The sequence below is a fragment of the Tachypleus tridentatus genome, chromosome 1, assembly GCF_004210375.1.
Source record: "Tachypleus tridentatus isolate NWPU-2018 chromosome 1, ASM421037v1, whole genome shotgun sequence".
Taxonomy (NCBI): Eukaryota; Metazoa; Arthropoda; class Merostomata; order Xiphosura; family Limulidae; genus Tachypleus; species Tachypleus tridentatus.
The window spans coordinates 31,320,571-31,346,821 of NC_134825.1; the positions used below are offsets into that span (position 1 = coordinate 31,320,571).

The 26,251-nt window shown below is 31.6% G+C and overlaps 1 protein-coding gene across 1 annotated transcript in view; it reads right to left on the reverse strand.

The window, feature by feature from the left end:
• Nucleotides 1–845: 845 nt before the first annotated feature.
• Nucleotides 846–26,251, reverse strand: part of ATP6AP2 (ATPase H(+)-transporting accessory protein 2) — a 31,048-nt gene continuing 5,642 nt past the window's right edge. The window contains 7 exon segments of the mRNA XM_076491240.1: nt 846–2,157; nt 6,761–6,883; nt 7,059–7,208; nt 13,038–13,229; nt 15,140–15,241; nt 17,270–17,275; nt 17,277–17,402. Of these exon segments, the coding sequence (XP_076347355.1) occupies nt 1,960–2,157; nt 6,761–6,883; nt 7,059–7,208; nt 13,038–13,229; nt 15,140–15,241; nt 17,270–17,275; nt 17,277–17,402 (897 nt within the window). The 3' untranslated portion in view covers nt 846–1,959.

Sequence of the window (26,251 nt, forward strand, 5' to 3'; positions counted from 1 at the left end):
ATCCCAGCTAGTCAACATCACCCACTGCTAACTCAAGGGGTACTGTTCTGCCAATGAATAGTGAGACTGACTGTTAAACTATAATGCTCCCACAGCTGAAAGGATGAGCATGTTTGGTGGGGCAGGGATTCAAATCCATGACCCATAGATTACCAGGCATCATTTGAAAAGTGCTGTTATCTAACAAATACTCTGAGAACAGTATAGTAATTATTGGTAATAAAATTTGGTATTTATTATCTTGGTTAATAGAAAGCTTTACAACAGTTTCAACAAATATTTTCTCTAAAGCATGGTTTTGACAAATCGAGCTGCTATATAGAAGCTTTTGGAGTTAAATGTAATGTTAAATTTATCATTAATCTGAATAATACTTTCATTTCAAGTATCATACAGTGATAAAAAGAATTGTCTCATTCCTTTTTTTCTGAGTTTAGAATACATTTAATGTTTTCATGGTGAGTAAATAAACATTTGGAACACCTCTTCACATTAGTTGATAACTGCCACAGTTTTTATTTCATCATTATTTCTGGCATTAATGAAATTTTATGGTCTGTTCACATCCGAGAGAGCTTAAATAAATTATATCCTTTTGCCAGACCTGTGACAGCCTTGTATGTATCCTTCAAAATTCAATGTGGGTGATATACATTAAATAAACAATAAACAGGTTTTACTCCAAGTTCAAATTTATTCACTGTAAATAATGTGGACAAAAGCTTTAGTATATACATTTTTACTTATAATTTATCACATTGCTTCAATTTTACACAAGGGCTGCTTAAGAAGTGACCAGAACAAGCTGAAAATGAATCTCATAAAAAAAAAAAGAAGAAGACTGGTTACACTGTTATTGTAGTATTTTATTTTTACATTTATTTAACAACATGTACTATAAATACATAAAGAAGTTTATTACATACCAACCAACACATGGCATAGTTTATTCACAAACTTCTAAAATTATTATTTCAATCAGTCCCAGATCTTAAAAAAATGTAAGTATTGGAATGTTCTATATAACAACCTCAAATAAATAAGGTTTAGTTCATAAAAACATTTTTTGAAAGGTCACTGAATCTTTCCTCAGACAATTCAATTATTAAATACAATTAAAACTTCTTGTAGACAAGGTATTTTATTAAGTGTTGACTATATTTCAGAGAAGTTTAAATAGTAAAAACTAAAAAATACTTGGAGGTTCTACAGACAAAATGTTGTCGTTCATAGTGGAGTATTCATAGATGCTAGAAATCACAACTTTGATATTTAAAAACTATTTTTGATTACTTACACATACAAAGTTAGAAATAGTTTTGTGAAGGTTGTTTCACAAGAGAAATAGCAAAATTATTTGCTGTGTATTTGTTTGATAGAACAACACTATTTAATTATCTCTACACTGACAAAATGATTTGTCATCTTACAAGTAACTTAAGATATTTTTTAAAAGTAAGACTTTCTGTACTGCACCAAGTGTTTTTCTCATTCAGAAGTACACTTCCTATGTGAAAAGTAAAACAATCAGAACAATAGTTAAACACAAATCTTGAATCACACAATGAAGCAAAGAAAACATTTACTGTGGAAAAATTTAATGTAAACCCAATACTGTTTCTGCATTAGTATGGTGTACTCTGGTTTTAACACTAAGGAAATCCTTTGAATTAGCCACAATGTAATTTGAGATTTCTCTCATTATACATTTATATGGCTTTAAAAACCACCTCATTTTAGAATAGAGTTAAGAAGTAACACATAATAAGACCAGAATCCAAAATCACAAAAGGACACCACTGTTATTTATGACATCTTTCCTAATTTAAACTCTATAATAAATATGTGTTCCATAATGGCAAACTTAATTAAAATATCTAATCTCTAGCTATTAGATAAACACAAATGATGGAACTCACACATTTTTAATAATTCATACAAAAGCTATTCTTGATTTTATTAGTCTTTCTTCATGCGTTGACTAGTCATACGGTAGATTATGGAGTCTCTTCCAGGGTCCATGTTCCACATGAATACACTAACTCCCAGTATAGAGAGTGTGAACAATATCACAACAAACAGAATGATGATGAAAGCAACAGAAAATTCAGGGTCATACTGATAAGCCAAATTTAAATAATCTGTGGAATTTGTTTCCTATAGAAAAGTATGAAAACAGATTCAATGTTGTAAGGTTCTTCAGTAAAATATAATGATTTTAAAAACTGGCAACAAGTATTCCTGAACCACTGCAAAACTATTCATAACAAGCATTACTAAACTAAAATAATAAATAACACACAATGTTAAAATAAGTACATAATTAAAAATATTTTAATTAAGGGTAACATATGACCCCTGAAGATGACATTAAAATGTCGAAACATGTGGAGTCAACTTTTCAGTTGTCATATTGTGACCTAAAGTAAAACGCTTTTAATTGTGTACCCATATCAATGCTGTATGTTATTTAACATTATACACAACTTCCAAGAAATAATACTCACTACTAAATTCTTAAGGAAAGAATACGACAAATAATAAACTACTATTTAAAAACATTGCAATACAGAAAAATGTTCTTCTAAATTGCAACAATTACAATAATAAGTACACAACTAAAATGCTAAGAAAAAATCCACATAAAGCACTCTTACAGTGTTATGAAAAACAATCTCTTCTAAATTGCTAAATGAAATATTATATCAACGTATTATAACATTTTCCTATTATTCTAATTCAGAGTCAAGTTATAATTTTGAAAAATATTTGCAATGTTAGAAGTGCAGGTTAAAAATGTTGTAATCATATTAAGAATAACTTCTTAATGGTTTTATACTTGTATTATTTTTTTTTATTTGTAAGAGTGCCCCTCATTTCCTACTTTATTATCAATGGTTAAACTGCTATGTAAGACACGTCAAGCAAATGTGAAATGTTTTACTTGAATGTTAGGGTTTTCTAAAACATTGCTTAAGTTTAACATAATAAGAAAAATATTGGTTAAGTTTTGTTTGCCTAAGTTCTGAGAAATTACTCACATATGTACAGTTGTCAGAATAATAAAATTGACATGTTGCACTTTATTATCTGAACACTGTCAACATGTCAATAATCAAATATTACTGTGGATTCCTTTGACAAATAACAAACTCATATCAGATTGAATTTTCATTGTGATCTCAGTTGGTAGCTTGCTCTGTTTGGAAATTAATATGAACATGAGAAAATTTAAGTAATGGTCAGAAGAAATTAACTTAGAGAATTATTTAACTTTAACCAATAATCAACAGTTTACAGAGTTATTTTTTTGCCATCATCTTAGCTCTAGCAAATTAGTTTTACAGCAATAAATATGGTTAATAAAATGGTACAAGAGCTGATCAGTCAATGCATTATATTGAATTAGTTTCAGTAGGTTATAAATTATCTTAAGTTCTGATCTGCAGAGTTAGTTTACTTTTGATCAGAAGTTAATGATAAATAGTTTAGATTTGACAGCATTATGATGACAATGTTTTATCATTAATACTGTACAAAATAATTAGCTAAAATTAATTTTATGATTATAAATAGAATAATAACAAATTACTTGTATTTAATTTTGTTGTTTCTTATTGTGACAAATGAAAATTCTACTGTTAAAATATAGAAATATAACATTTGCATTTACACTAGAAATTATAAGAGTAGATTGTTCCTGCTATTTCTGGAAGTTATATTATTCCATATTGGTTGAGAAATGTCACAATATAAAAGACTGTTACTGATTTGTTGTAAGTTATGATTATTATAATATTATCTGTTTAGTTTATGATGTTCTATTTTGCATTAATGACTTGTTGTTAGAACCTGATATTGAAGGGGTGGTGGCAAACAAGTGATAAGACAAAAGTTATGAACTGGGCCAACAGAGAAGAAATGGGGCAGACTGAAGAAAAGCTATGGACAAGGCAAGGTTTATGTCTATGCCGATGTACTTGTTTGCATTTAGTTCAGAATATATATGTTGATATTGAAATAAGTGTAGTGCATGCTGTTCATTTATTGTTGCCTTTAATGTCAACAAGTCACAGACATCTACAGTATAAGAATTCACAAAAACAAAATCTAACAAAAACGTTCTGTTGCTTAATTTAATATTTTCAACCCACGAAACACCTAATGCCACACATGAGCTAAATGGCCATGCTAGAAAGGTTCAGGAAGCTCCATTACAAATTTAGAACAGTTGATGAGAGAAGAACAAATAATCAACCACCTATATGACTATTTTTGGTCAAATGGTAGAATCAACTATCATGGTTGTTATGACCAAACAGTTGACAGTGCACAGTATGTTCAGTGTCATATTCTGACTTCAGTAGTTGAGTTTCCAGTTGGCTGCCTGGTATGTTAACAAGTAGAATCCAAGATGTTAACTATCTATAGGCTTGATGATATTAAAATATTTTTTGATTGGTTGGATTGAGGAACTGTGTACTCATTGGTTAAACTATGAAGGTTATTCTATAATTGTAAAATAGTACTTCTACTGGTTGAGAATTTTCAAGCAGAGATATTTTATTGGTTATTGACTGATATCATCATATAGAAAGAATAAAAAAAAAGTGGTTTAATTGGGAACTGAAATTAAACAGACAAGCTTATCAGTTTAGTGAAACTGAACATCATTTATCAGCTTTGATCAGTGAAGTTTATGTTCTGTTATTTAGTTTCTGATACGACAAAACAGAATATTAAACCTCTCGCAATTTCTTGTTAAGAAGGCATGTCAAGAAAATATCCTGCAAAACACAATACCAATTGTACTGATACTTTGATTCATGTTACTACAGAAGCTACCTGACCACAAGGAAGAATATGAAGAGTCCTATGTACACAACTTCTTTTACAAGCGTACAAAAGTTTATTAGTGTAAAAGTTTTCACACTACAGATAATTATCAGAATATTAGTTTCCTAATGCAGTGAGACTCCTCTTATCTCCATGAATATTCAAATTTTAACCATTTGATCACTCCAAATCCATTTTTTTTTTCTTTATTCGCTAGCTTTTAGAAATTTCATTGGATTGTAAATTACATTCACACTAGTTGGTTGGTACCTAGTATCACAAATATTTTATGTTGGGACAGATAGTGCCACCAATGGAAGGTGACTGAGATAAATGTTTAAAAATGAGTACTACACCACACTGCTGGATGTGTGTAGCTCATACACTGGAAAAATGTATAGGTGATGTGAAAAATCCAAAAACATTACAACATTCACACAAGAATAAATAATTTGTCACATTCCAAGTGCCAGTAACCATTCTGATTTGCCAACCACTTCAGCACTACATTCAATCAACAGACTTCTCATACAACTTAAAGAGCTATATTAAAGATCTCTGAATTTGCAAGAATGCCCTGCAGTCACAGATGCTTTAGGAGTAATAGTTTCAGGTTGAGATCTTAGAAACATCTGTTGTGTATGCTTGTTTCAAACCACAAAACTCAAGAATTCTTTTTTTGTCTGTAATATATTAAATGTATGGACACAGAATTGATACACTGCTAGATGTGAAGCATTTCTCACAATACATTAACATATACAAGTAAGAAATATTCTGTTCCAAAAGCTGAGGAAACAGACAGACATGATTCCTGGATAATACAAGTAGGATGTGACTTTAGCTCAAAATGCAATGTTATCCTCTCTTAAAACTATATGAAAGATACAAGTAATAATGAATTATGTTCAGCTTGTGTCCTTATTCTGTCTAATTTTTTAAAGCAAGAATATGTCTAACTAATCACAAAACAAAGGGTGTATCATCTCTAATATGTGATCTAAAAGGCCTCTACATAAATACATTAAAACAAAACCTCTGCCCACTATGTATTTTAACCCTTTCCCTGTTATCAGTCATTTAATGGATACACTTATTTGATCACTTACAAGTAAGTATGACTGAAGAAAACATAGTTTCAGTATTATTGAATGCATATATATACATAAAGTACTAATAAAAATGCACCTTCATCCCAGATTTACATTTTCATTTGAGTGAAAGTAACTGATAAGTCTGAGCATCACGTGATGCTAATATAAAGCTCTCTTCTACTCTCATATGTTGAACTAAAACAACCATTTCATACTGCCACAATCAAAAGCAGCTGTTTTTTTCTGCACAACAATTGTACTGGATAGAGCTTGTGTATTTGAGAAATCCTGTAGTAGAAAACCAAATAAAGATGCTTATAATTGGAAAATTGGTCAATATCTATAGCCAATTTCTGGTTAATGTGTAACATCCCAGAAACCCTGATAAAGATGTGATTATTCAAACAGATAAGTATACTAAAAAAAAATGAGGAACAGGAAAGTAAAACAAATGATAATGGCAGATGAAGCTTGTGAGAGAGAGACTTTTAATTTTTTTGGATATTTATCGAAAGCTACACGAGGATTATATACACTAATTGTCCCTAATTTTAAACTGATCATTAACTATCTTTTTGTGAACTAGGGTGCCTGAGTGTTGTGAAAAACGTACAGGGGTGAATGATTTTGGAAAAGGTTTAGAAACACTGTGCTAAAGTATAGGTTTATGTAACAGTGAATGCAAAGTTATAAAAAAAAAAATTGTATGAAAATTTGCTAATAATTCTTTGATGACAGATATTATAAAATAATATTTATATGATTAACTGAAACATTTTTCACTTTACTAGTTAAATATCCATCATTACACACAAGTATTTTGTTCTTACCTCTCCTGCAGATTCTTCCAAAAGGTGACGGCTAATACGAAATATTGGGGTGGGATCATCATTCACAGTTACGACAGCAACAACAACTTGACCATCATAAATATCTTGTAAGATGTTAACAGCCTAGTGAAAGATCAAGCACACATAATTATTATACATATTTCAAGACATAAGGAAAACATAAATTTTATAAGTTTTATATTTTAGCTGCTCTACTTGTTTTAATCTAAAACGTGCTGACTTTAAAAGTAATAGTATTGTAATTTTATGAGAAGTATTTTTATTTCAAAACACTTACCTCACTAATCACCTGCTTTAACAAGCGCAGTGCTTCACTGACTTGGTAGGAATCTGTTCCATAATGACCTACAAGCTTGCCAATTCCATTAAGTTTGAGCCAGATAATGTCAGGAACACCATCTCTAACAAGTGACTTGTGATCCTTAAGCTGTAAAAGAAAGTAAGAACATGTTTAGAAACTGTGGACAACACTAAGTTAATTAAAACAAATGTTTTTTATTACAATAAGAAGTTTGAGTTTTAATTCACAGTTATGTTTTGAGAACAGAAATAATTTTTCTGGTTTTATTTTGTAGTATTCTCAGATAGCACTAATTTCTCCTTGGGGAACCAAGGTAAGTCTCCTGAATAACAAGAGATTTATCATGATATTCACTGAGTAATAATTCTGTATTAACTGGCTAAAAATATCTACAAAACAAAGCTCAACTGAACACAAATGTACAACCATGGTAAAAATTTTATTTGCAGTAACAGGAAGTCACCTTTACTGATGATAGATTTGATATCATATCTAATATATTAAATATTAAAGCACTAGCTAAAATTTTATGCATATCATATGATTAAAGGAAGTGGGTAAGAATCCTATTAGATTCTATAGATAGATTAAAAGAGGCCAACATTCATGGGGTGAATGCAACAAGTCTCTATCATGCAACAGGGCCAATTTTAACACCAGAAAAATCATGAAAAACACAAAAAAACATTGTATTTATCACTGCTTGAGACATGCATATCCCATAATTTTGTATATATACACATGAAACCTGTAAAGTAGTATCTTTGTACCAAATCTCATTTGAACAGGCCAGCTTACCTGTGAAAATATCAAGTCTGTTTCATTACTATTCCAAGTGTGAAGTGATTTTCATGTTATGAATAAAAAAAATTATTTGCTTCCAAAATCTAAAATATTATTTGTGTAATCTCTTAAATATATTTCAAACATTTTTTTTCAGCAAGACTTTATCATTTTGTATGTTACTTTTCTCTGCCCTAACTATGTGAGATCTGTCAATTTGACTGACCTTGTAACCAACATAAAATAGTAAGAAACAAAAATAAATTATGCTTTTTTGTTTCAGAAAGATGACAAATTCTAACAAAAATACACATGTTTAGTCTAAATAGCTTAAGTCTTATAATGTTATACATTTATTATAATTATTTTTATATTGACCTTTCAGTCATGCCTGGATAACCTTACACAACTTGCATTGATGCAGCAAATGTGCACTTATGTTATTATATTCACTAATATAAAACTGACCTTTAGTCTTTACAAAATGACCCTGTCTTGGCTATGTTTCAGTGGACTAGTATCTTATAGTGTTCATATAATCACATTTCAATTATTATACTTTATATGTAGTATATACATTATTACTATTTAGAAATAAATTAAACTTATTTTTCTTAAAATATAAAACAGTAAATAAAAAAAGTAAAGCAAACAACTATTTATTCTAGCCATGACCTTTGTACTTGGGTTTGCTAAGCCTTTTGAAATTTTTGCACATGCAGGTTATGAAATGAATTTTTTTTTATATATATTCAGTTAAATAACCAGAAAAATAATGAATTACTATACTTATACCACAGAATTCTACTATAATTTATATAAGCTTAGTAACCGAGTTGTATTTCGATCTAATAAATATTTTTAAATTTCATGCAGAACAAAAACACAACTCCTTAAAATCTTGGCTCATAATAATGAGGATGCCTTTTAACAGGTTAAAATGAATGAGAGAAGCCACTAAGGAACATTTTATATTGTCAACTGGTTTTCACATGTCATATATTGAAGTAGGTGAATATAAGGAACCATTTCCAAAAATGGACACAGGTAAATGGGGCCTCTGTTTGATTCAGTACATATTTCTGCAAAATAAAAATGTATGAGGTTCTTATTTTGTTTTCTAGGTTCTCAATATTAGTAATATGAGTTCCAAATTCATATAAAACTATAGAGTTAGTATTTTGATTTCACAAAAATCGATATTTAGGTGTGATTTATTAATATTTACTTTCAAATTAAGAAATTAACTAATGTATGACAATGAAATTTGAATTATATTCAATTTGATACCAAACTTACTGACAAATCCATAAAATAGTAGTTCAAAAACTTTGAATATGAGTCAACACACATGATGACATTGTCTGTGACCTGTTGCAGTAGGATTAAAGTACATATCATTATGTTAGGCCTTAGCCAATAACTTATAAATGCATACAAAGTCAAAGTGTACTTTATAAGCCTAATTAAACTGCTGAATGCATCTAACAAACTAACAACTGTTTCTGGAACCAATGTTTTTCTTATTTGAGTAGATGCCTGTAATTTTCATACAAACATAAACCATTACAGGAAACATTTAGGTTTAATTTTAAATCAAAGGTGTTGCTATAGCATACTGACTAAAGTTTTGATAGTTGATGATATATATATATAGGCTGTAAAAAAAAGCATAGTGACAAATAACTGCACCTTTTCACTTCTCTTTGAATCTTCATGCTCATTTACCAAAAAGTTTACCTCAAGTTTTTGTCACAAAGTCTCTACCTAAGGTGTAAAAAGAAATTTCAACTTGTCCATCAAAATTCCATTTTGTTAACAACAAGAGTTTTGCAGACTAAACTGACATGTTTACAGTTGAAAGTAAAACCAGAACTAAAACAATTTCCTATTACTATGACAGCCCTTGATGGGCAAATGTTTTTTGGTTAATAATTAAGCTGTAAAATTGATAGTTGCCTTATAAATAGGGCAAACCATAAACCTCTTCCCCTACTCTAGCCTGTTGCATCCCTGAATGTTCAAGATAGCATGCCTACACACACGTCAGATGTTTGAGCAAGGTCATCATTATTTCTTGCAACAAATCCATTTGCAGACTGTTTTAAAACAGCATTGATTTTTCTTTTGCATTATTTCTTTGATTGTGCCCATTTTAAATTTTAGAATAATTGCTGTCTGTGAGTCTCTTAGTAATCAACCACTGTGCAAGAATGAGTGACCACGTTGAAAGACCCACAAGAATTGTATTGGTGAGCCAATATTTGTAGTACGGATAGGTTGCATTAAGACCTTACCATGTGTGCTCACCTCAACTGAACAAATTATGGCTGCAGAAGGAGAACACATATGTTTTTGTGGTATATCCTTAAGGGCCAACAATTACTACACTGACAGTATAACCACTGCCACATTTCTTACTGTACAGTGCCAAGCCTGAGCAGTGAGGATTTTCCACGGTCTACCACCTCAGTGCCTAGGAACTGGTAAGTGGCAAGGGTTTCACATGTTACACTTAGAGAAAAATGCGAGGAGGAGGGAAATATACATTGGGAAGACCCAAAGAAGTGTTCAGAGTTCTCTCAAACAAACAGTAAAAAAAAAGAAAAAGTATTTTACTGTAGACAGTGCAATGGGTGACCGTGAAACTATTTTTAAAAGGCAAAACGAGCAAATCAAAGAAGTGGGCAGAACAAATTCCTGGTGATGGCTCTTTTCATGATAATCCATGGAATTGGTACTGTCTGAAAGGCACAACTGAGCAAGTATCTATATCATAAGGATACCTCATGTGGTGGAGCTAAGGTGGATGGTTTGAATACTGGCTCATGTGGTGGAGCACTTTTACATAGAAGTGGACCTTCTATGTAAAAGTTTGAAACGAGCCGCTACTTTTCTCAACAAGTGGGTTTCTCGTCATCACTGAATACTGGCTCAGTTCCAATTTTATGAGCTAAGCATACCCTGAGAGGCAACATCAATAAAGCCAAAGAGTATATGAAAAGGAAACTGTAGTTACCCTTATCAAAGATTGTGCAGATCACAGAGTAATAACTAACAGGAGTCAAAACACCACAGGAGATGAAACAGTTAGATAAAAAAGATAATAAGAGATTAATGTATGAAGATATGCCAGCCTGAAAGATCCCATCCAAAGGCTGTTGAAACTTAGACGAGAATGAAACAGGAAGAAAAGGTGTTGTGATGGAAAGTACAAACAGTGATAATGGGGATATTTGTAATATAAAGAATGAACAATGGAACTGAACACATAAGATAGCATGTGGCTCAATGCATATAGAAGTGATAAATAGAAGGGAGGGATGTAGATCGGAAAGAACAAATGATCACCTATCCAAACAGCAGAAGTCTGAGGAAGGAGGGCCCTGTCAGGTTAGAGATGAAACAGAGTAAGGGGAATATAGATGGCATAGTGATCTATAAGAATGGCAACCACAAGTGAGAAGGAGACCAAAGCATATCATGGGAGAAAGAAGATATAAAGAACAAGAGACCAAAAGCTTGTGCAGAGTATGTATAAGAGTAAATAAAACAAATACAGGTCTCAATCAGTCACAGGAGTTGTACAAGGTGTTCAGTAAAGGATGAAAGACAGGAACTACATGAAGAAAAAAACAACTAGTAATGATAAGGAGAAAGGAACAACACAATAAGAAAAACTGTCCAACAATTAGCCGTGGTGAATACTGCTAATCCAAGGACAAAAAAGAAAGGACCTGTCTAGGTAGAGAAGTAAATAAAGATGGTAGAATATGTGGCAGGTAGTGATGGCAGAGACCTAAGAAAAATGGCAACCACCAGAATGAGGGGAAGTAATATTATGGGAGAAAGTTGGTATAAAGAAGAAAAAGGTAGTGGCATAACTGAGGTGTGTGTGTGTGAGACAATGCAAAACCACATTGAAGTCTCTGTAAGGCATAGCAATTGTACAAGGTTGATGAAAATGGAAGAACCAAAACAGCAGGGAGAGGACAAGGGAAAAAAAGAATGGTAGTAGAGGAAAAGGCAGCAAAAATTGGGCAACAAATCAACTTGATAATCAGTAATAGTAGAAACTGAAAATTAATATTTGAACAACGACATGAAAAGTGGACTTATGCAAGACAACCCCAGAAGAAAGGAGGAGAGAACATGCCTGACAAAACATGAGAAGTACAGTTATGATGATGTGGAATTAACATTCCAAGGAAAGTCACATGAAGTCAGTTAGAGACATATTTCACACTGACAGAGAAGCACCTATGAAAATTTAAGAGTTTCAGCTAGGTGGGTAGCAAGGAGGTGTCTACCACAGTTCAGCCACTATTAAAAATTATTGAGTGGAGGAGAAAAAACAAACAACAGAGGATTCTATGGTTCCTGTAAATACCATTTATTGTAGCACTTGAATGAGTGGTGTAAGGGAAAACAAAGTTCCCAAGGAAAAGAACTTAGTGGGCAGATCAAGGATCTACAAACCACGGTGACAAGATTTTCTGATGATCATAGGCAAAGACTAAGCAAGACAGACTAGGAAGTGAATGAACATGCCTACAAGTAATAATTGGAAGACAGATACAGAATCTCAAACTGATTTGTGAAATAATATATAGAGAAGACAGCCTAAGAGCCACATCAACAAAACAAGCAATGACCTCAAGGATGGGAAGGAAGGATGGTGAGCTAGAAAGGAAAGGGAAATGTGGATTCAAAAGGCTTAGAAGCAGGAATAGAAATGTGAGGAAAGAAAGAAGGTAAACTGTAATATACAATAGTGGAAAATGTTAAGCCTATTATAAATTTTTCTCAATGACTTATGATTACTACATACAATTAGCAATAATTATATCAATTTTAAATTACATTTGTTATTATCATACTTTCATCATGAGGATTTCACTTAATATGTTAGCTTAATATCTGTATTTAGGACTTCCCAAAATCTCAAACTGTCTGAACTTCATGAGATATTACTAGAATTATAGCAATAATATCATTAACAGCAAGGGTACTCAACCAATAAAAACAGCCCATTTTTAATAATTATAAATAAGAAAGTACGAAAAGGGTATACAATTAACTATAATCATTATCAATACCAAGTAAAATTTTAATTTCATTCTAAATACATAGCATATTCTGATCAGAAATTAATATGAATTAATCACTTACAGCTGATAAAATAGCTTTCACAGTTGCTAATTCTGTCAGAAACAGAGTTTCACCAGGCATGGAGTGATTGAAGGTTCCCTCCTTCACTGTCCTACCCAGTTCAATATCTGCTAGGGCCATCTGGTGTCTCTTTTCTGAGGTTGCTGATACAGACTTTAGAATAACAGGATACTCAGACCTAGCAGCATACAGCTATAATAAAAGCAATTAAAACCTCAGCAACAATTATGCAAATTTTAACATTATAACTAAGCCTCTGCAGCACAGCATACATTACATATATCTAAAAAGTATTTCTCTATATCTGAGTTTATATTAACAACAGAAACTTACTGTAACTTTTGGTAAACTTATTTGTATTTTAGAATCAGTAAACCTTTTACACATTTCTTGAGAAAAGATTTCTTCAACTTATTGACTTACTGGCAGTCTGTTAAAGCAGATAACTCAAATTCAAAGAAATAAATAAGATATATATAGAACCATTTACAGTATCAAAGCCAACAAGAATATATTTTTTGATATTTTTATAATTCATATTTTTTAAGTCCTGAATTACTATAATGACAAATTTCTGAGCTAAGAACTCTTACTCCCTTATTTTTCAAACTAATAAATGTTAAAGTGCTCTTGTTTTGTCTGCATAAAATAAAAACTATAAAATGTTTAAAGTTTACAATTATTGTTGTGTATATCTTGAAGTGAATAACATCACTTTGATGAATGTATATGTAAAAACTTTATCATGGTTCCTATAACATGGATGGAAAAATTAAGTGTGTTACTAGTAAGTTATTTGATCTCGCTTAAGATTTTTTTTACTTAATCTTTAAACTTTGCAGAACAAGCTGACAGGTTAAAACCATACAAAAACCAACATCATGCTCCCAATAGTGATTTTATTCAAACAACATTTCAGGGTACACTTTCTCATGGGTTACAACATCACATACAGACTATTTACTAATTGAAAAGAAATCACAAAACAATTAAAAATAGGCTTGACAATATCATGTGTTATCACATGTATGTTAAAGGCATTCAAATAATAACAGAAAATTGCAAGCTTTCCAAAAAATAGTAACAATTAATATGACCAAGAATAATTTTTATTTATCTTATGTTTATAAGACAGAATCAGGAGGGATTGTTTGAATTTATGATTAAGGAGACTATTACATTCTTCTAAAAGCTTAATGTTAATTGGTGTCATCTGGGCTCCACTCTTGTCAATGAATCCCTCACTAAGCATTTATGAATAGCTATCAGAAATCTAGGTTAAATATTCATATTGTACAAAACCCAAGGATTACACACAAAGAAATTACTTATTTAGTTTTCAATTATAAAAATTATTCTAAATCAAAAATTTGTCTTGCTAGAAACAATAGACTTGTAAAACAATAACATGTGAAAGGACATGTACCTAGTGTGATGAAAATTGTGTTGGTGAAACTGGTTTTCCAGTGAGGGAAACATCACATCACTGAAAATCTTGATTCTAAAGAGACCACTGTTGAATACTTTCTAACAAAACATGGTGCAACAGATAAAACACCATTTAACATTAAGCTTTTACCAAAATGTAATAGTTTCTTTGATTGTAAATTCAAAGTCTCTCCTGATTTAATCTTTTATACCTAAGATAAACAAAAGTAATTTTTGGATTTTTAATTGTTTTTTCTGTTAGCTTGCACTTTTCTGTTTCTTAGTCATTCAAATTCCTTTTAATATGTATGAGATAAGACCTCACAGCCAGATTTTAACTTTTGTATCTGACCCCTGAGAGAGAGATAAGATGAAACATCAAGTCCAAATAAAATGTTTTTCCCAGTCTGATTAGTCTTTTTTGCAAATATTTTACTATTTACTTAAACCTTAAATTACAATATTATGAAAATGATAAGAAAAAGTGATGTAAGTACAGATGTTTTCACAACCAGTTCAAATAATAAAAGTATTATTCAATGTGTAGAAATGGAAAGTTCACATCTCAAACAAATTTTAAGAAGTAAAACTAAGGTCTTATGTGATCATTATCTTTCACAAATACAAGATTGAAAATAAATTTATCTTGTAAATAAACATACAAGAACTTATACCTCATTGCCAGTGTCTGCCTCTAACAAGACTGGAGCTTTATCAGAAAATCTTCTGTGAGTTCGTAATGAAAGTACATCATACTGACCATCTACATCACCAACCTAAAAGAATCAGTTTTGTAATAAATATTTTGGCTGATATATCAATAACTCCTAAATTTATGGTTTTATTATACTAAATATAGGTGTATTTCATAAACTCAATATATTTATCTACTAAACAAAACAATCTTTATGCAATGTGCTACATTTTGTAAAACTTTGTCATACAATATTTCTTTTTAGTGAAATGTTACAAAAGTGACTAAGCATCATTCACAAACGTTTTAAAGGACTATCCACACTGCTCACTGGCATTTTGTCTTAAATACCATTTTTAAACATCTCTAAAACTGAAATTTTACATGTAAAAATAACTGAAACATAGGAAGTTGTTCACTTGAAATATTGAAATCTTACTGTAAATATTAAGAAATGAGCTACTACTGATCATATGCTTTCACAACTGCTACCTAACTTAAGTATCAGTGCTGTGAAACTTGTTTTATACTGATGCATACATAAATTATTTTACCAATTTTGTAGTTTTTTAAAATATGAATACACCTACTTAAGTGTTATTCCTTTGACTGTAGGATTAAAGAAAATATGAATGAGAAAGGATGACAACCCCTGCTAGAGGGAAAAGTAAAATAAGTTGTTTTTTTTTGTATTATGAAAAAATTTTAATATTTTCTACTCAGTTTTATGCCAGTGTAAATGACCATCAAAATAGTTAAACAGATTTGAAATAATACTGAGTTATTAAGAGTAGTACTCCTTGAAAATATCTTAAAAGGTAAGTATTACACTTCTGTCAAAAGCTAAAGAAATGAAGAGGAATCCATCTTAAAACAGCTGATATAGGTATTAAAATAAAGTAGAGAACAACTTCTCAGACTTCTTAGAACATCTTCATGTTAACTACTTTATTGTAATAAAAGTTTTAATACCCATACCAGACATCTTGAAATATATTTTTATTTCAAGTGGGTTTGTCATCATCATGAAATGAAGAACATGCCATCAATTTCCTTACGTAAAAGTAAAAACTTCTCATTGTGTTAAGATATGGTAGAAATGTCAAAAGCAGTTCATTTATTTTTTTGCAAATTGTTCAGATACTACTTCCAATAAAGACATCACAAGTCAATTTCTGAGCACTAAAACAGTTACAAGTGGCTAAGAATAACTGTCAATCACAAGTGTAAGCAAAGTTCAATAATAAAATGATGTGATATTTATTCCATATTTAATTTCTTGAATGGGGGAATGATGTGTTCTGAAAGAAAAGGTATTTTATATGGATTTGTATACAAATTTTTACTATTCAAGATAGTTAAGTTGATATTTTATACTTTCTAGTTAACAGTGTGACTGTGTTTAAAGCACAACTATTGTAATACCACTTATTCTGTTCACATAATACAAAATCTCAAAATCCATTCTGAATCTTGACTACAGTTGAATTAATGGTTTATATGTGGATTGAAAATCATTTAAAAGTCAAACAGTGACAAAATTTTCCTTTTCATTCTTTAACCAATGTCTAACGTTGCCTCACAGCATGCTGTAACTTAAATTCAATCAACAAATCCACAAGACTTAATAGAATACCTTCTATCTATAGTCACACATGGAAATATCACATTTCAGCATTGCAAAAATGATGGACATATACATAAGATACTTATTTGTAAAAGTAAAGCTTTTCACATCAAAGAACAAAATCATTGTGATATATCATAAAAACGAGATCCAACAAAAATAGTAAAAATACAACATTGATAATATTTGGTTATGTTACATAGGTGAGTAAACATCATGTTAGAATATGGTACAAAGTTAACAAGATGTATTGAATTAGTATGATAATTGTTTAAGTGTGGAAAAACACTACTCAGCAAACAAACATCTGTACTCATAAAAATATTGTGATGTTATCTTTACTATCTTTGATCATGGATTGAAATGATACAAGACCAATCAAAGACTTGCAATTTTCTAACAAAGGTAGTCGGTCAATAATTTTAAAACAATTGCTGTGAACTTCAATGCTTCTATATTTTACTTCAATTCCCTTAAACTTACATTTTCCAGGGGGGAAGTGGATACCATTCAGATTCAGGTCTAAGGTATTCTTAAACCCAGAAATTTTCAACACAACAACAGCTTCAGGGAGATGTAGAGGGTTAACAGGACTGAGGCTGGACCACTTAACAGGCTGAAAAAGTAAAACATAGCTTTAGTTCACTTCAGCAAGACAAGGCTTCTTACTCACTACAAAATTAGTATGTATAATCTTTACTGTGTATTAATATTCATATAATAAAGCAAACCAGACATAAGTTGTAACTGTTATAAATATTTACCATATAAAGATTTAATGCCCTTATGTTAAGATGCCAGAAAAGTTGAATTCATTATTTTAGTAATAGATATTGCTACTATAGAAATTACTATAGTAATAGAAATTTTACTACTAAGTTGGAAAAAGCTGATTCTAACTAAGTAGTAAAATTTTATGTTGAAATGTTATATCACCCTACTTCATACAGTGGATTCCATGCAATATATTTTGAAGTAAGCCTGCAACAGCAAGTCCACTATAGACCTTAAATCAAAGGTTTGTAAAAAAGCATTTTAAATCAGCATTTTATCTACCACAGAAACACCATTTAACACTCCTACGAAAAGTGGGGCCTATTTTATATTAGGCCCCACTTTTCGTAGGAGTGTTAACAATACAATCTGCAGCTAAATTAATTTGGACTGCCTTAAACAAGCACCATAACTTAAACATTATATGTCTAAATAATCTTGAAAAATAGCTACTTTATTATTCATCTGAAGTTATAATTTTTTTTATAGCGAAAATGTATTTCCAACGTGTACTTACCTTTCTCACAATATTAGCTATTCTTGTTCAGTGCTGCCCTCTATATACACTTCACAAGGCTTGCATCTCCCCTTGTTTGAGTAGTACATTCCAATGTATCTCTCATGCAAGTAATCATGCATCATCTATTAACCAGTAATGGACACTCCTCTACTGTTTGGCAGAAGTGAGCACCAGAGAAGTGGGGAGGAAGAGTGGGAAGTGTGAGAGGAGGAAAGTGCTTATCAAAAATACATCTTCAATATAGGAAAATTATAACTTCCAATGTGGTATTTACTTCATTTCAAAAGATTGGTTAGAATCCCATACTGAGAAAAAATAGGAGGAATGGTGCAAGGGAGCAATAGAAACACCCCTGGAAACATCCAAAGGATACCCCTAACCATGAAAGAAAGAAATCCAACAATCAGGGTAGGGGAACCACACCACTTCTGAGCATGGTATAATATTTGTTCATGTAGAAACTCATAAAACATAAGGAACTTGCAAGGTGTAGAGTGGCTATGATTATCTTATAGTATTCAGCAAGTCAACTACACCTAAAACCTCCTCTTCAGGATACCAACATCCATGCTTATATAGGATGAGAATCACACTTTCTTCAGTCGCAACACATAAATCATGGATTAAGATATGCACCAGTTCCTGGATATAATACAAGGATCAACATCTGAAAGTGGACTGTTTATCCAGCATCAAGAAGATGGATTCAACTTGTGCAAGGACTTTTGTTTATTGGTTCACTCAAATCAAATACTGGGAACTGACATCCATCCACATGAAGGGAGGATGAGAGCTCCTAATTAAAAGGGGTAAACTGCATGTGAGACAGATCAACTCCTGGTGGTATGGAATGTGTAACAGAAAGCCATGATAAACTTAAGGTGACAGATCAATGCACTGTATGTGTAAATTAATTATAGGAGGCCATGCCAATCAGTGACAAATCAATACCACAGCAGCATATATAGTATAAGAAGACCACATCAGACTGTAAAGTGATGGATCAACTCCAGTGGTTGTGAGTATTATTAAATATGTAAATAATATCAGGCCACATCCACCAGTAACAGAATGGACCAACTCTTGTAGAGGCTACATCACATTAATGCCAGCAGAACACTGCTGCTCTACTCTGAAATAAATAGTTATAGCCAACTATGTAGGGGAAACCATTTAGAAGGAAACTTTCATGAGGAGGCCAAGGCTTGAGAAACTGATGACCAGCTGTCAATCCCTGGTCTACTTAGAGATCATCAAAAGATAAGAGTAAAACCACTTAACAGCTAGGGTACTGATTTGACTGCCTACTGTAAAAGCAGCTCCTAAATTGCCTCTGACAGATAGACAAGTCATAGGAAATAGAGGAGGAAGAAGGGAAATGGGGTGGTAGAAACAGGAGGAAGGGAAATAAAAATGAGAATGAGTTCCCCTGATAGAACCTTTGTCATCCACTGATCCTTGACAAATGGTAGCCAGCAAAAAAAAATCCTATGTTTGAGCTCCCACTGGTCCTGTATCCACTGGATAGTTATTGGTACTGGAGACAATGTGATAACCTCAATGAGAGGAAGTACCCTGATTGAAAGGAATGGTTAAAGGATGAGAGACAGGAATAGGAAGCATGAGAGGCTCAGATTGAGACAAATGGGCTACAAAAGTTGAAAGGGTGGACTGTTGCTTGGTGGATGTTACCCATGGTTCAATGTTGTCTGGGGCATTGTCAAAGAAAAGAAGCAAGATGCAAGTCTTGGATATAAGAGGAAGACAAATTAATTCAAGCCAGACTAAAGACCCTACCGATAAGGTCCCAACAGGAAGAAAAGGTGAAGGATATTGGCAGAAAATCCTTTGAAATTTCTGTAAAAAGCCTTGGAGATAAGATGGATAGAAGAGGGATAATGGAGGAGGATAGGAAGGTGAGAATATTGGGCAGGTATGAGGTTAACATTAGAACTGAAGTCATTCACTCTTAAGAGGCAACAAGGAACAATGATAAGTTAGGGCATACAGAAAAGTGGCTTGATGAAGGGGTGCAGCCTATTGATCCCTTCTCTTAATTGGGAGAGAAGGTGATCAGTGTGAACCTGAATATTGGGAAAGAAAAAGATCAATAAAGGTTGAAAATAATGCTTATGCAACAAAGATGGATGAGAGGAATACAAAATAGGGTAAAAAGACAAAACATTACAAGCCTGAGATATGAAATCCATGAAAGCTAAGGAAGGTCTACTTGAATCTTCAGGCTGGTTCTGGGAAAGAACTGCATACTCAGGGGAGAAAACAATGATCAAAATCTTTGTCCTGATTCAGAAGTAGCAAAGACAGTTTTAGGGTGCAAAGGGTAACCCAAGTACCGTTCAATCTTCCAATGGACAAAACCAGAAAGATCAACCACTGGGTCACCCACACCCAAGGCCTGAGACAGAAGGTTTGCCATTAGTGTAAATCTTGAAGTGGTAATATACAACCAAAATTCAAAATGTATCACATGGGAAACTGCAAAGTACACAAGAAAACATCTGTACTCAAAAGCTGCCAAACAAGAAGTAATAGTTTGTTAGAGAAAATTTTACAATATTGTAAGCATACTATGATACTGCTAGTTAATAAATAGTCCATGGTGATTTTCATAAGATACATGTTGAACACTGCAAGGCTTGAGGCATGGATAAAAAAAAAGGTTTATGTATAGAAGACAGCACTGAATGAGACTAGCTAATCTTGTGAGTGGAGACAACTAGCTTCTCTGAAGTTATAACTTTCCAAATTAAACTATATTTATGATAGGTACTTCTCTCCACTCACAATGTTAACTTTTCTCATTTTGTGCTGCCCTCTATTTGTGAGCTTTTTGAATGCATGCCACAAGTCTTCAACTTCTCTCTGTTGGAATCCAAAGTTATAACACATCCCTAGCATGCAACTCATGTGAACCCTTCTATGTACCATCACCTCACTATCAATTTGAAATTTGGCAGAAGATTTGAGCATTGGAAAATAGTGGGGAGGAAGTGTAAGAGAAGTATCTACTTGATATACATTTCCATTTAGGAAAATTATAACATACAATAAGATACTCTTGGTCCACTACAAGATTAGTTTGAATCCCACATTGAATTGGATGAAGGACTGGTGGCAGAATAGTTCAGAAGGTCTGAAGAAAGACACCTCACCACATCTGAACCAGTCATTGCTTTGCCCTCTTTTCTTTCCAAGATTAGAAGGATAAGACAAGTAGAGAGAGCATCTACGTGGGAGGGGATGGTACAACAAAGAGACAAAAGAAGTAAAATCACTCTATCTCATAATAGGAGGTGTGAAGCAATTGGTATTTAAAAAATAATTTTAGACAACTGCTTCAGTATTAAAAAGAAGTCTAGGTTTTATGTGTGGTACTCACATGTGAAAATGGTATAAGAAGGATGCCTGTATTGAGGAATTTGATTAAGCAAAAAGGCAAAGCATAATTTGCTAGCAGTTAGTATTAAGAACCATGAATTAATGAGTAATAAGAAGACAGCCAACAACCGAGTATAGATGCTAGTCACGAGTTTGACAGTGCTAAGTTACTGATACTGATCTAGTAGTACAGTAAAAGCTACTAAAACATTTAAGTGTCATCCTTAATCTGAAATAAGGTGGGTTCTGATATCCACATAAGGGTATAAGGAAGGCACCCAATCAGAGGAGTAAGCTGCAATTATGAATCTCAACTCCATGAAAATCATTTGTCTGGTGGATCTTGTAACTCTCTCTACATCTGCAAAACACCACTGTCCTACTCTAAACTAATAGGCTATAGCCATCTTTGTATAACCTATCCAGCAGGACAAATGTGGAACAATAAAGAGTCCTATTGACACTGATTGTAAACATCTCTGAGTGATGATGTCCACAAACCAGCAATAATAATAAAATACAATTTAAGAGAAAGGTGAAACAAAGAAAACAAAGCTAAGGGTTCAAAAGGAGGACAAGCCAATGCAAGTAAAACAACTGTAAAACCCCAATTCAGTAACTGGAAAAGTTGTTTGGGCCAAAAAATATTATTTTTAGTAGACCTGATAGAACTGGGGATTGAAAAACCTTCTGTTATTTAAAATACCTAAAAACTGGATAAGGGTGCCTTAAAGAATGCCATCATAGATTAAGGAAGCCCTTTCTCAAGTACCTAAATTACGGAATGAGATATGATAGGTGCTGCTTGTAAATGAAGAGAGTTTAACTTTCTTCAAATACACTACTGGTGATAAATATTCCACTTCTTTTGATAAACAATCATGGTTGGCCTATGGAAAGATTTAGTTAAGCACAGAGAAACCTCAGAAGTTAAACTCTTATGTTGGGCAAAGGACTGCATAACTTCCAAGCATGAAGACAGTTTCCAAACATCTGGTAAAAGTTGTATCAACACAGACTTTGAATGTGGAAGTGATAGAGGTGGATATTCCTGCAGATGTTAAAAAAATGAGAACCATGCTCGAGCTTACCAATAAAGTGCATCCAAGAGAACTCAACAGGAAGTAGAAAAACCATAGTTAGAGGCCGAGGCAATAGCTAAACTGGGGGAAAGGAATACAGATGTAAACTTGTCCAACACTGACTGACTAACACTTGACCAAAACAACTTCAGTTGTGGATTCCAATGAATCACAAAACCAACCATTGTTGGATATCTGAACTGAAAGCAAAACTACTGAAAAACCTTGTGATATAGTATCCATTATGTCAGAATAATCCAGCTGGGTCAAAACAATCAATCTGCAATTAAATTAATCACTCCTGAAACATGACACACTAAAAGACTGATACAATAGGAATGAGTTCATTTTGAGGAGATCCAAAGGACAAAAACAAAGTTATTGAGAATGCATGCTTCTTTTTAAATGAAGATAAATTGTTATATAACTTAAGTTTTGAATTCTTTATTTCAAGAAGAAATGTAGAAAACATAACTATACATAATTACAAGTAAGAAACAATTTTTAATCTCCCATCTTCCTTATTTTTGAGGTATCAATAGGTTTGTAAAACACAAGAGCAGTCACTCCCTATTCTTACTGACTTTCAAGATTGTTTGCTAATCATTATAAGGCTTGTGGGCATGCTGATATCCAATAAAAATAGCATTTTCTCTTCTATATCAAGTTTAGAATAATTATTTTGAATTTGGCTTGGAGAATATTCACTTCCAAAACAGAATTTAACTTACTTATAACTTATTTAACAAGCTGAATAAATTATGGTAGTTTTGTTATACTCTGTTCTAGTGCCTGATATATTTCTATGTTCTAAATTGTATATATGAAAGCTACATTATCTTTTTTCTTTAAACACTCAACTTTCTGAGATTCAGTGAGGCTAAGAAGAGAACATTAAATATTTTTAGTAAAGTACATAAAATCTGAATACACTGTGTATTAGAAACCCTTACTTTTTTATGAATAGTTTTTATTTACTGTTATATACATTTCACAAAAGTAACTAAAATCTAAAATACATAAATGGCATAACTGTAAAATAAATAATCAAACTGCACTAGCTCATGTATGTACAAAACATGACACTAGGTCACTTTAGCTTTACATGAAACATGTAAAAAGTAAATGAATAATATGAAGTGTTATAGTTTCAACTAATCCAATGTGTTCCAAGAATGAAATATTTTGTTTATTTCAGAGCTATTCATGTTCTGGGTATCACAAAAGAATGATGGCAGGAAGTGTTCCCAAGTGTCATAATATATTAGGTTGAGGAATAATTCGTGAGCATTTTAAATAATTTCATTCAAGCATTACATGCAAGACTATACAATACTTCAATGCATGAACACATTACACCCAAAACATTTATTATGATACTTTATTTCATGTAATACCTAGGTATATAGTATGCATCGTTTTAAATGAAATTGCAAGAAATTAAATGCGAAAAGCAGATGGTGTCGAAAATGCTCGATTTTGTCCACTTGACATTCCATTTAATGAGCTGAAAATGAAAGCAAAAAATTAAAGACATATGAAAATCAAACACACCATCTATTACAGCAAAAAAATATCTACCAAATGACATGAAATATTTTGCGAAAGCATTTCATTTATGAATATATTTTTTTAACTTGAAAAAACGCTCACGAATTATTCCTCAACCCAATAAAAAATGTAAATACTGTTGCCCAAAACTTTGGAAATCTTTGAAGTTGGACAACAAATTGTTTCTTTTAGATTTGTGGTAGTACAATTATTTTTAATTAAATAGTATAAAACTTATTTGTCAATTTTCATGCAGTCTTACATAAATACATTACAAAACTTGATTTTATAAATTAATAAAATAGCTAAGGATTATGCATAATTTCATTTATCACTATCTTACATAACCTAATATAAGCCTAAGCCTTCCATCTTTCAAAATTATCATTTTATTACACTATACATTATTTGGAGTCTTTTTCATTTTTCATGGTGTGGTCTTTGGCTTAAAATAAAGTGTATATTTAGCATGGTTAATACAAAATATAATTTTCTTCATTCAAGACACATATACTACTGCAGGTCTAAGCAATTATCATATAAGATCCTTAAAACTACAAGTAATACTTAACTTTCATCAAACTCTATGCTAACCTTTCACAAATTATCTTTTTATTTTTAAGAACTGGTCACCTTTAGTTTATTTTCATTATAAGCCCTTCTTTAAAGTTTGACCGTAAGTTTAGATATATTTCTATGATTTGTTTTAATTTACTGTATGAAATCTAAATACTTCAATATACATTTTAGTTATTTACAGAGTTAGTTGGATAAATTATATGATAAAATTCCTTAAATAGTAATAACTACACTGGTCCAATGTGATAGATATGGTATATAAAGATTTGCAATGTGATAATTCTACTTTGGCACCTTGTAATTTATGTACCAGCTTAGTGACAAGTGTGTCCCTTTGAAAAATGTCTATACATTATGCTTTCTACTTGTTTTTATTATAATTAACTGTCTTCAGCAATTTATTAATTAGCAAATTAGTATGTCACCTAGTGCAATTAAAAACAATTATCACACCAACATCTCATGCAGTTTGCCACAGACAATCATAATAAACATCAACAACTACGAAAATATTTGTTCATAACCTACTTATAAATGAAGCATTCCTGTCTCGTTAACTAGCTTCAATACGAGAAAAACAAACACTAAAAAAGTAGGGAAAACAAGCCTGACTATTACTACGTGTCACTTAAACATTAAGTTGTTTGATTCATTGATTTTGCTGCAAGCATAATTGCTTTATTTTTTTTTCTAGTCTGTACTATTAATTATTAGTATAATAACTTTAATATGTTATTTCAAACATTTGGCTAGCATCAACAACTTCTTCCATAAAAAGTATGTTTTTATACTATAAAGCTACATGTTACCCTCAGTTTTTTATGCTGATGTTGGAATGGGAAAATAATTAGCAACATTTCAAAATAAAAGATTTTATTGCCTTTACTGTGTTTTAAATTTCTTACAATTATTTGATTTCCTTTTAATGAATCATTTTAATCTGCAAAGAGGTTGTTTACTATTACCACAAATTTTCTTGCCAAAGAAGTTTATGGTGTACTGTCTTCATTTTTATAGCATCATATTAAATGTTTTCACTGTATTACATATTATCTATTACAAACTGTGATAAGAATCTTCAGTAATTTTACCACATGAAATCTAAGAATAATTATTTTAAACAATAAATCAGTTTATTTACTAACAAGATACTAATTTCAGATATCCCAGTTTTCCATAAGCTATTTTTAACAAACAGTTAGCTCATTTAGTAATAAATATTCTTATTCTTTGTAAAAACCCTATATTCTTTTCTCAACCTTTCCAGTTGTGCTGAAATTTTTTAAAGGGCATGTACAAGGGTAGTGTCAAATACAAACCAGTGAATGTTACGTTTATTATTTTTCTGATTTGTAATCAATTTCATGAAGTAATGATTATTTTAAGTAACAAAAATATATAATTTTAGTAATCTTGTGCAAATTTGTAGGAAGAAACCTACAGAGTGATAACTGTATTTTATGTTACAGGTTTTGTAATACATTGCATGAATAACAGTTTAGGATTGAAAAAGCAACTTAATTCGAAATTTATGTTCCTATAGATGTCTATTAATTAAAT